Consider the following 12,439-nt stretch of genomic DNA (forward strand, 5'->3'; position numbering starts at 1 on the left):
ACACACACACACAGTTTACACACACACACACACACACACACACACACACACTGGGGGATGTGATAAGAGTGTGTGACTGTGGCAGACACTGAGCAGCTGTCCTCTCAGCGCTTAACAAGAGCAGGACCAGCCCCGCCACCAGGGGTTATCACACACTCACACGTCTGTTCTCCTGTACATGTGTGGACCCTCGCTGACACAACACATGACCTAAAGCACAACTTTAAGCCGTTCGTATCCTAAACTTTATGTAATAACTCAACGTAATAAAGGTTCACTGCATCCTGTAATAAAAAATAAACATGTAACTAGATTTGTGTTTTGGTGACGTATGGTGGCGGACTGCTGCTGATGGGTGAAACTAATGAATCCTTTTTAATATAAGTTCCCTCACTGTGTGTTTGTAGGTGTGACCTCTGCTGCCTGTCTTTCCGAACCCACCGCGGTATGTTACGTCACAATGCCGGCGTTCACAAGCTGCTCCCCCAAGACCCCAGCGGTCGCCCCTTCATCCAAAACAACCCTTCCATCCCCACGGGATTCAACGACCTGGCCTTCATTGACTTCTCCTGCAAGAAGTTTGCTCACATCGCGCAGGTATTACAGCAGGAACGTACCTCTGTTTATATATATCGGTTTTAGGGTCAGTATTTAATCCACTCTTTTCCCTTCCAGGTCTGGTGTGAGACAAACCTCCGTCGCTGTATCAGTAAGTTTCATCGGTTCGTCTGTGATTGCTGTGACAAGGCGTTCCCCCTGCGCTCTGCCCTGGACCTCCATAAAACCACCTCCCACCCAGACAAACCCACTGACGCAGAGGAAATGGAGGACGAAGCAGACGATGAAGCTGCAGAAAACGGTGATGACAACGACAGTGAGGATGTTAAGAAGGAAGTCCTGCCCTTGGAGCAGGCCAGCTTCTTGGAAGCGTTGGGTCTTCAGCACATTTCTACGGTGAGCCTTAAAACTCAAATCAAATTAAGAGGGAGGAAGAAATGGAAAATGTTTTGTGAATTGATCGTTAAAAGGTGTAGGAATGCTGTAATGCAGCCCGGTAACTGTCCTCTGATGGATGCAACCTTTATATCTCAGGTGAAGTCCGGTCCTACTGACGATGAGATCCATCAGGCGCACCTGGACAGCATTAAGGTGATCCACGTGGAGCCGCCATCCTCCAGCCTTCCCCAAGAGCCGGCCTCAGCGTACCTCTCCGGAGGTCTGGGGCTGACTTTGGGGCTCGGTGTGGGTGGTCTGGCTGCCCTCAGCATCCCCCTGCTGGAGGCCTCTGGCTCCGCCTCCGCCCTGCAGGGCCTCTCCCAGCGAGATGCCCTCAGCCTGCTCTCCCTGCAGCCCTTCCAGACCGGCTTCCTCCTGCAGCCTGACGGGGGCGCTGCAACAGGTAGTGCAGCCTCATCGGGGGTCAAACCCGGAGAGGCAGGTGGAGCCGGGATCATGGAGCTCGCTGACATCCAGCAGATCCTCAAAGTGGCGAGCGCAGCACCGAATCAGATGGGACTGTCCCTCCCACCTCTGGCCAAAGCTCCAGGATTTGCTGGAGGTGCTCAAGGTGGGTGTCTGCTCGAGCTGGAGCTTCCTGTGATCGATCAATCAATCAATCGATCAATCAATCAATCAATCAGTTTCTTAAATACTGTTTTTAAGATTCGGTGACTCCTAGTGCTTATCGACTGTTTCCTCCTCCAGGTCAAGTCCAGGGTCAGAAGGCAATGCCTCCGTTAAAGCCCAAACCTCCCATCACCCCCCGCTCCAGCCTCACAGCGACGACTCCGCCCCCCCTCCAGAGCTCCCAGCAGGCCTCACTGGGCTGCATCAGCCCCAGCCTGCCACCTCCCACCCCGACTCTCTTCAAAACACCCTCCTCATCCTCATCATCGTCCTCTTCAGCTGGGAATGGAGGGCAGTTGGATGCAGAGTGTATGGGTGACGCTCACACGCCTTTGTCTGATTCGCCGCCAGCTGCTACAACAGCAGTACATGAGGAGGCGGGGCTTAGCGGGAGAAAGCCAGGAACCAAGGGGGGAAACAACGCCAACGCTGGCTCGGCTAAAGGCTCGTTCCCATGCCGATTCTGCGACCAGGTGTTCGCCTTCTCCGGCGTCCTGCAGGCTCACATGCGCTTCCACCTCGGCATCCTTCCCCACCAATGCAACATCTGTGACTACGTGGCTCCAGACAAAGCCACGCTGATCCGACACCTGCGGACACACAGTGGCGAGCGACCCTACGTCTGCCGGGTCTGCCATTATCCTTTCACTGTCAAGGCCAACTGCGAGCGCCACCTCAGGAAGAAGCACGCCAAGACCTCGAGGAAGGACATTGAAAAAAACATCAAGTACGTCACCTCCACCACCACAGCGAACATCGCAGCCGCAATCACCGCTGCAACAACCACCGGACAGGACACGGAGACGGGAGCTGAGACAACGTGCCGGTTCTGTGGCGAGGACCTGAAGACCTACCGGTCTCTACAGATCCACCTGCGTACACACAACGGCTGCCAGAGGAAGCCATTTGAGTGCCGGCGGTGCGGCGCTGCCTTCCTGGCTAAACGCAACTGCATCCACCACCTGCTCAAGCAGCACCCTGAGGTGCAGGAGAGGGAGATCGAAGAGCATATTGCCACACTCCTGCCTGCCAACGTGCCCGCTGCTACCGTCGCCTCTGGTCGGGCTACTGCAGTGAACCAGATGGCGCTGAACGGGATCAGTCAGCCTCCGATTCAGGCAGTGAAAGTGGAGGAGCTGGCTAACGTGATTTATCCTACAGAACTGGACCAGCCACTTGACTTCTCCGCCAAGGGTCGTGGATCCGGCAGCCAGTCGGGGTCTCCTGGGGTCAAACTGGAGAGCGTCTCCCCCAGCTTCGACTGCTCCGTCCTGGACCAGCCCATCGATCTCTCCATCCCCAGCAAGAGGCAGAAGAGGGAGGCAGCCAGCGCCGGAGAGAAGAGGGAGATCAAGACGGAACAGAGCGGCAGCAGCATCGTCGACCAGCAGCACGCTCTGGCTTTGTCAAAAGAGGAGAAGACGGCGAGCACCCTGCCTCCTCTACACCCTCACCCCCAACTCGGCTGCTACCAGCTACCCCCCGGATCCACCCCGCCCCCCACCTCCCTCCCCAACCTCAGCAACCAACTCAGCACCGAGCCCAGCGCCTCAAAACTGCCCAACCAGCCTCCTCTACCTCCTTCCTCCTCACCCTCCCAATGCCCTCAAGGAGCTCCCTCCTCTGCCTCCATCGCAACAGATTCATCCCACTCTGTCTCTTGGAGCTCCAGACCTGCCGAAGAGAGAAGGCCCCGTCATCACTAGGGAGGTAGCCCAGTCGAGGTGCGTCCTCTCAGGCCAGATGTCTGCTACAGAGGCCCCGGACCCTCCGCTGTTTCCGGACACCGAAGTGAGGACGCGTTCTGAGGGACCCTCCAGGTTGCCGCCTTCTCATACAAAAACAACATTCTGTTCTGTACTTATTCTGTTTTACTTCGCTGGGTTCCTGTGTCTGATTCACAGAAGAGTGAGCGCTTCAAGGAAAGAGTTTGCCTACTTCCTCATTCTCCACTTCCTCTACACGATCATTTTTTCACTGAGGAATATGTTTTTTTTTCTCATTTTTACTATTTTACAACATTTTATGGTAATGGTTTATCATTTAATGAATAAACTAAAAGGAATAATACCATTATCTCGTTTAAATTCCATTAGGACACGTGGAAAAATATACTTAACATGTTTGATTCAATGCAACTTTGCTCTAATTGTATTAATTTAAGTATTCGTAAGTCCCAAAATAGTATACACAACCAGCAGGCTTTGTACATAACAGCCTGTACGGAAGGGGGAAGAATTGGTCACGCTCCTGTCCTGCTTAAACCTTTAGCTCAAGTTTTACCACCAGCAGCTGGCGGCCAAATGCACATTAACCAATACGGGGAGTCATTGTGCTCCTCTTTGTCCCACAGAAAGCGGACCAGGAAGAAGCCTGCTGCCCTGGCAGTGAAGGAGAAGGCCGTAGTAAGCAGTGGCGGCGGAGGTGGCGGCGGCGGCATCGACCTGGAGTCCAGCGGGGAGTTCGCCAGCGTGGAGAAGATGTTGGCCACCACTGACGCCAACAAGTTCAGCACCTACCTGCAGACCGGAGCCGCAGACCTGGGAGGAAAGAGAGGTAGGAGGAGGGACACATGGAAGGCAGTTTGAGTGAGGGAATAGATGATACACTGAGGCTTAACTCAACCCCCCCGCCCTCGCTGTGAACAGATGCTGACAGAGCAGGAGGAGGGGAGGAGAAGGAGGGAGGAATGAAGGAGGAGGTAAAGACAGCAGCGGTGGCGCCGCAGTCCAAAGGAAAGAAGAACGCCTACTCCAACTCTGTCCAGAAGATGACCTGCCCCTTCTGCCCCCGAGTGTTCCCCTGGGCCAGCTCTCTGCAGAGACACATGTTGACACACACCGGTAATACACAGCCACCAATTAGGGCTGCACGATATGGTAAAAACATCATATTGCTGATTATGTGGGAATTTTTGCATCACAAATTTAATTTTCACTAAGTAAATCAATTGAAATCATGATGATTCTTTAATCTGAACAACAAGATGTGTAGACCAGGGCACCTCTGCAGCTCTACGGGACCTCGTTGTGATTTTAGCTGTGCAGCCCTACCACCAATACAACGCAATCACACAGAGGGTTTATTTAAGCTGGTTAAATGAGACAAAGATCACAAGAACTAATAATTATTGTGGGAATTTCTATAAAGTTTGGTTCCATGTATTGTTTTAAATCAAGAAACAATGATTTTTGTTGTATGAAAGTCTTTATTTCCACATCACTATTGGACGAAACCACAGCACAGGGGAGGTGCAGAAGTCTAGTTTTCTCTCAAACCTCTTTTACAGTATACTGAAAGATTATTAAATATACTTTAATTTGACTTTTGTCTGTCCATAGGTTTGTCTTTGTCTCTATTCGCTGCCAGTGGTGGCACATTTAAATTTAAAACTGTTTGAGGCCCAAATTATCCAACATTTCACAAAAAATCCAAAATATGAAAATCAATCTGACCCACTGGAATAAACTCTGTATAAAGTAGTTCAAACCAGCTCCACCTGTAACGTTACAGCATAAATAACATTAATGCATCAGTTTATAACGTCACATAGTCGGATATCAGCAGGAGACCTTTTACTTTGTTCTTCTTTTACTGTCGTTATTTCTGTGTTTGTCCTGTTTCGTTACCTGTTCACACATTCACTCCTTCCGTCTCTTCATGTAAATCTTTTGTCTCTCTTCAGGCCAGAAGCCTTTCCCGTGTCCGAAGTGCGACGCCTTTTTCTCCACCAAATCTAACTGTGAGCGCCACCTGCTGAGGAAACACGGTGTGACCCACCGAACGCTGCGACGCAACGGCGCCCTCGCCAAGAAAGACGGCGACGAAGGTTCGCACGAGAGCGCAGGTCAGAAAAGAACACATCTTAAAGTTAGAGGAAAGTCAGAAATGAGCAGAAAGAGTGGGATTCTGTTTCTACCAACATGATATGGATCTCCTGATATGGATCTCCTGATATGGATCTCCTGATATTGATCTCCTGATATTGATCTGCGGTGGTCACTGTACTGATTGCGTTGTGTTTTGCTGCAGAGAGTCAGTCGGAGACGGAGCAGGTAGCTCCAGAAGCACAAGATCTCAGCGCCTGTGCAGACTCCGGCCCCGCCCCCACAGCAGATAGCCCCACCCCATCAGACCAACAGGAGGCGGAGCCAATGACGCCGAGCCCCACCCACAAGCCAAGCCACGGTCAGTCATTAGCAGCAACTGGTCGATTAATCATCTATCGTCTGGTTGGAGCTCCACTGCTTTAAGTCCTGTTGTGAAATGTATGAACAAAGATGGATGGAGTTAAGAGCTCTCACAATAAGGTTTTTTAATCATAAGTGGAAGTGAGATGTTATATTTGATGTGTTTTAGAGAACCTTAATGTCTTTATTGTGTTTTCACTGTCACACGGAGAGGATGATGGTGTTGACAGATGTTGGTTTGTGCTGCAGGTTGCAGTCCATCTGAAAGCGTTGCAGAGCAGCAGGAGACAGAAACCACAGAGCAGCCGGACCAGCAGAGGGCGCCAGAGAGCAGAGCAGCACAGGGAAAACAGCCTCCACTGAGCAGCAGCAGCAAGGTAAAGCTACCTGAGCTCATAGTTTCTTTATATATTTGTCATGTGCAAGCAAACGGGCTGATTACAGACACCAGGTTGCTCTGTCTGGGTTTTATTCTTCATCAGTAACAGATGGAGTGGAGAACTGTGATTGGACCGATTGATGTAACTAAAGTGTCTGTACGTCCATTCAGCTGATTCCTTTAACTCTCCTCCAGGCGGAGAGCGCTGACGACGACGACTGCCACAGCAACAAAAGTCTGGACCTTAACTTCGGCAAAAAGCTCATCGACTTCAAGCTCTCCACGTCCTCAGGCCCCGCTCAGGAAGAACAACCCTCCTCTTCATCCTCTACCTCTGCTCCCCAAGCAGCAACAGAGAGCCAAGAGAAGGAGAAAGGTGCTACAGCCTCCTCCTCCTCCTCCTCGTCCAGCAGCTCCACGGTGAAGCAGCAGCCGGAGTACAAACACGTATGCCGAGTGTGTAAGAAGAGCTTCCGCTACGCCACCACCCTCGCACGCCACGAGAGGGCGCTCCTCTCCGAGGACACGCCGGCGCCGGTGGAGGAGAACCCGCTGGTGAAAGAGGAGGCGGCGGAGATCAACGCGGCCAAATCAACGGAGGAGGAGAAAGACGAGGAGCTGAAAAAGGAGGCGGAGATCGAGGAGGAGGAAGGAGGGAGGGGAGGCGAGAGCGAGGGAGGAGAGAGCGGGGAGTCGGAGGAGGAGGAGAAGGAGAAGGAGGAGAGGAGTGACGAGGAGGCGTCGGAACCAAAGAGTTTAGAGGGAGGAGAGGCGTCAGGAAGACGAGTGGACAAGAGGAAGAAGATCTGTAACGTCTGCGGCAAAAGATTCTGGTCTCTGCAGGACCTGACCAGACACATGAGGTCACACACAGGTACGACACACACACACACACACACGTCAAACACACACATAAAGTCCCAAAAAACCCCAAATATTCAGTTTACAGTCAAATAAAAGCAGAAGAATCTAACTATAAATGACGTATTTAATTTACATATACAGTGTCTGCGTATAAATGCCTCCCCCTCCTCCCCCTCTGTGCCCCCCCAGGTGAGCGGCCCTACCAGTGTCAGACCTGCGAGAGGACTTTCACCCTGAAGCACAGCCTGGTTCGCCACCAAAGGATCCACCTGAAGCCCCGCGGAGCCGACGGCGGCTCGGCCGGGAACGATGATGCAAGCGAGGACGGAGACTCCTGCACCCCGACCCCGACCTCCACCTGCCCGCCCTCGGAGAACGAGAGCGAGTGTGGTAGCGCCGCGGCCGGGGCCAAGGAGCTGGAGGAGGAGGACGTGAAAGAGGAAGGCGAGGAGGGCGACGGAGCAGAGTCGGCCACGTTGGAGGAAGAAGCGCCGACCGCCGTCGCTTCTGAAGAACCGGCCGCTGAGGAAAAACACGAAGTATCAGCGAACTCTGCTGACGCGACTCCCAGCCGACAAGCTACTGACACAAAGAGCGACGACTCCTCAGCCGACTCCAACGTCTCCAAAGACCCCTCCCCCTCATCCTCCACCTCCCTGCCGGACGAGCCCGCGGCAGCTGCCCCCGCAGAGGGCTTCATCCAGGGGCTGCTGGAGATCCACGCCGAGCCCCCTCTGGAGCACATCCTGCCCAACGGAGAGCCTCCTCTGGTGGGGGTAGACTGAGGGGAATGTCCCCCGGCTGGCTCCACGCTGTCCAAACTAACGTCACCACAGTGCCATACGACGGGAAGACGCTACACCATTGATGATGATGATGATGATGATGATGCAAAAACCAGCCCGGAACACTTTTTTGATCGAAAGAAAGACGAAAACCTCGTTTTCTTGAAGTGCCTTACTACTAGTCCTACTTCTAAGAGATGTTTTTTGCTATATCTTTATCTGCATTATTACGGAGGATGGATCTAATTTTTATAGCTTTTTATGATGACAATGATTTGCATTACTATTTTTTTGTGCGGGGAATCTCTATTTCAGCAATAAAAAGAATAAAGTTTTGATTTATTATTGTTCTAGATTCTGTTTGAGAATTGATGATCAACTTAGGAGACGCAGAGAGACAGACAGAGACTGAGACGGACTGTCGGTATCTGCGTTTATTCTTCTGTATTTAAATCACAGCTGGGCTCCGGACACGCGGCAGAGACTGAAACAGTCCAGTTTTAAGATCTGAACCAGCTTCGGATTTGAGAGCGAACTAGTCGGGGTGTGGAACTCGACTTTGTTTTAATCTGCCAGCCACAGCGGCTTTCTACAACTCACCAGCCACTCGTCCTGCCTGACCAGGCGTTGAGATATTTTTGGATTAAATGCAACCTGGAGGTGATGGCTGGTAGTCGTCTCTCACTGTGTGACAAAGGAAGCTTTTTGTAACTGGAAACCACAGAAAGGCCGGCGCCTCGCTTCCGCACCGATCTCCGTCTCTCAGCCGGCTCGGAAAAACACACAAAAACATTCACGAACTTTGTTAAAAGTCGCGTCGGATTTCTGTGTGGAAAAGAAGTCTTGAAAGGGCGGATATAGTGTTGATCAGTTTGTGTTCTCCATGTTTGTTTGTTTTTTAAAACCCATCACACTATTGATCCCTTTGAAGCCACCCTGTGAGTTGGTTTGTGTGTTTAATAATTTCTCATTCATAATCATTCTCAGTTGATTCCATGTGTGTACAGAGAGTTGAACATGTGGCACGTGTTGCTAGAGTATTTTCTGTTGTTTTTGCGTGTGTGCGATTATCAGTGACATTTAGGTGTAGGGAGGGGAATTCTTGTGTTTTGTGGATTTTTTTTTTTATAACTGAACAAATCAAAACATTTTTTGTCATGTGCGTATGAGTGTTTGCGACTCCCGCCTGTCTCTCTTCATCGCCCTCTAGTGTTCATTTAGGGTTTATTACAGGGCCTCCAGCGTTCAGTTTACCTCAACCTCTGCTTTTTAACTGCAACCATTAAAACAACAGATGAGCAGCTCTGTAGGCAACCTTTTAAATCCTTTGTCTTCCTGAACAAGGCTAGCAGGGTTCAATCTTTGCTAGCCTTGTTTCCACTGTGGGCCAAATCAGAGCGAGCCAGGGCTAACTCGTTAGCGTCGCTTCAGACACAGCTAGCCATGACAAACGTGTTTAAGTTGTTACTGGTTTAGCGTTCACAACGGCCCAACAGAGCTAAGCATGGCTAACAGTATCAGCGACAGGTTGTGGCTAAGTCTGGCAACGAACGAGAAAACGGCACATTAGCTTAGCCTTCCAGTTTAATTAAAGAGCTAACACTAGCTACCTGTAGTTATTAGCCACACAGCAAACACAAGGGCTAACAGATCAGACGAGATAACCAAGCTACCAGTGCCTTCATTTGGTTTACTTCATGTCTCTGGTGTGGTCAGTTAGCTCTAGCTGGCTCTTATCATTACCCATGGATATCAACCGCCTGCTCCAGTTACACGCTAACTAGGGCTAACCGACCAGAGCGGACAAGCTGACAGTGGATTCGCTCAGTAAACTAGTTTGATGTGGTCAGTTAACACATTGCACCACAGTTGGTTAACAGCATTTCTAGCAAGTGGCAGGTCAAGCTAGTGTCCTTCCAGTATTATCTCAGTCGGCTCTGGAGCGCTTTAGTACTGTTTGTCCCTGTTCAGCCTCGTCTTCTCCTGTGTCCATATGAGGACTGTTTCCTGTTCCAGTCGATCCAGAGACAAACAGAAGAGCTAATTAACTTTCACTTTTATGTGACATATACTCCAGCTGTGTTGGTTTATCATCAGTCAGGTTATTAGATACCTGAAGACGCGGCTATGAATTTGGCGTTAGAGACAATCAGTTGAAATTTTCAAATAGAAAACAGATAAAAGAAAACCCACTCAGTTAAATCTCAGCAGGATTTCCAGAAGGAGTTATATGACAGGGTGAAAGGGATGGATGGATGGATGGATGGATGGAAGGACAGACGGATGGATGGGTAGGTTGGGGGGGTGAGTGAACTGTATTACCCTGCTGCACACACAAACAAACACAAGTAAAAGGGCTAATTCTACCCCCTTGCACCAACCGAACCGGACATTTCCACAACCGGAAAAGGATCTCGCGACCAGAGGGGACGGGTAGTGTGTATGTGCGTTTTCTTTTTCGTGTGAAGATGAATATAGCTAATTTTTCTTCTTGTACGTTTTCGTCTTTCTGTTTTTGTTTTGTTTTTTTATAAAGCAACCTCATAATCAAAACGTATCGAACCTCAACGGCTCATAACGGAACTGTAAGGCAACGACGGTCAGTCAGTTTGTCAGTCAAAAAGAGAGGCGAGAAAAATTGAACAACCACAACTGGACTGACTGGACGCTTGCTGTGAACTGGCACTAACAACTCCCAAAACTACTACTACTACTACTTCTACTATTAGTACTACTACAGTGGAATATCGCGACACAATCAAGAGAGAGCGAGAGAGTTTCACTATGTCACGCCCAAACCCTGACACCTCGGTCTGCAGTCCTAATATCAAATCACTGAATGACCTCGATATCTGAGTCTACGGTGTGAATCTCACAGAGGTTCAGGACTCCACAAGTGTCACGTTTTGAGTCGCAGCACTCAGCAAGATCGTGGTTGGAGACTAATCTCCCTCAATTCAGAATAATGTTTCTCCAATATGGAGGGTCTTTACTGGCGATCAACTCCCACGTCATCCGAAGCCTTTGATCCAACGTCAACTAAAGTCTCTCGTATTGTTCGAACACTTCCTGGAACCCAAAAATATATAGATTTCTATATCGTCTATGAAAACGCTTTTCATGGGTCGAAGCAGACTATGTTTTTGAATCACTAATTCCTGACTCACCCTTTCCTAAAAACCCTGTGGCTTTAGCTTCCTCCGGAGGTCAGCTCTGTCAGAACGCTTTACTGCTGGCCCAAATTTCAGCCTCGTAAAAGTCTTGTTGCTCGTCAAACTCCACCAAAGTCGAATCTGACGTGAAAAATGTGTAATGAAATTAGTTTATTTCGCAGTAAAATGTTGCCGTTATGTGACTGCGCCTTTTACGTTGCTGTCCTCTCTTAAATGGCAAAGCTTAATGACGAAACCGCGAAAACAAAACCCGCTCTAACGGCGCCATCTGCTGGTGAAAGCAGACTACTACTGAAGCTAACAACGTACAGTCGTACGAGATTCAGAGTACAAATTATGAATTTACACTATGAGGTATTAATCTGAACGTTTGTGAAGAAACTCTCTCTCTCTCTCAACTGTTTTATGTTTGTTAGCTCTGTCTGTACGTCCCTCTCCCTCGGGATTATGCGTTAATGTACGTCTGACTGTGTGTGCGTGTGTGCGTGGCCATATGAATACTGGACTTCCATTCGAATGCACATGGACTGTTTTTAAATGTATTTATTTGGAGCCCAGTTGTGTGTTTGTGTGCGAGTTAGTTTCTACAATGACTTGAGAAGAAGCCATGTATTAAAAATATCACATTTATGCTGCAGAACTGTTTTGAGGAACCGATGGTTTGTGTTGTGGACTAAACCGGCTCGCCGTAGGGCGCGGCGGGCTGGGGTGCGAATCGGACTAGCAATAAGACTCCCTCTGAATCCAAAAAGCTTTATGTAGATCTCCTGTATATGAGTTGAGAACAGGCTGTCTGGGTCTCTTTGTTCTGTTGTTTTTAGTTTGGCTGAGAAATGATTTTTTTTGTTTGTTTTTCTCTATGACATATAAATGCGTATAAAACTGTGAAAATCCATTGTGTTCAGTTAAAGGGTGAGTTTTAGGTTAGGTTTTTTTGCATGTTAATCTAATTTGTTCAATTATGGATGATTTCTCCTTTCTCCATCTCTTATCGCGCTACACACACACACACACACACACACACACACACACACATATATATAAATATAAAATATATATAATCTCGCTCTCAGGGTCTTTCACAAATCCATTATTCGAAATGCTTCATGTTCTTATTTCCTGAGTTGCAACTTGTTCTTTCCAAGTCCTGATTATTTTGTCCTTTTTTTTTTTTTAATGATTCAGAACTGTCAATCACTACATTTAGCACTTGACTGTGAACTCGTCATCACCTAACAGATAAATATGTGGTTGGATTTTGGTGTTTTAAAGCCAGAATATTGTTGACATTTTTTGCTCCGTTCTCCCCTCTCACCTGGACATTCGGTTCAAACCTTTTCTGTTTTCTGTCTTGGTTTAACCCTCGTGTAACTTTCTGTCCTGGTCAGAGGTCAAAGGGAACGTCAGAGAGGAGATCTAAAA

General features: G+C 49.1%; 1 protein-coding gene across 1 annotated transcript; it reads left to right on the forward strand.

The window, feature by feature from the left end:
* Window positions 1-407: 407 nt before the first annotated feature.
* LOC118337797 (ras-responsive element-binding protein 1-like) lies at window positions 408-12,207 on the forward strand (the record flags this gene model as incomplete). Its single annotated transcript, XM_035674945.1, is given in 12 exon segments — window positions 408-597; window positions 676-954; window positions 1,093-1,567; window positions 1,705-3,223; window positions 3,225-3,446; window positions 3,980-4,182; window positions 4,275-4,469; window positions 5,312-5,473; window positions 5,659-5,814; window positions 6,066-6,193; window positions 6,391-7,069; window positions 7,249-12,207. Coding segments are annotated over 12 exon segments (4,804 nt in total), but the record flags the coding sequence as incomplete, so codon positions are not given.
* Window positions 12,208-12,439: the final 232 nt, after the last annotated feature.

Source organism: Morone saxatilis, unplaced genomic scaffold (assembly GCF_004916995.1).
Source record: "Morone saxatilis isolate NCDOM2014 unplaced genomic scaffold, NCSU_SB_2.0 Contig0, whole genome shotgun sequence".
Taxonomy (NCBI): domain Eukaryota; kingdom Metazoa; phylum Chordata; class Actinopteri; family Moronidae; genus Morone; species Morone saxatilis.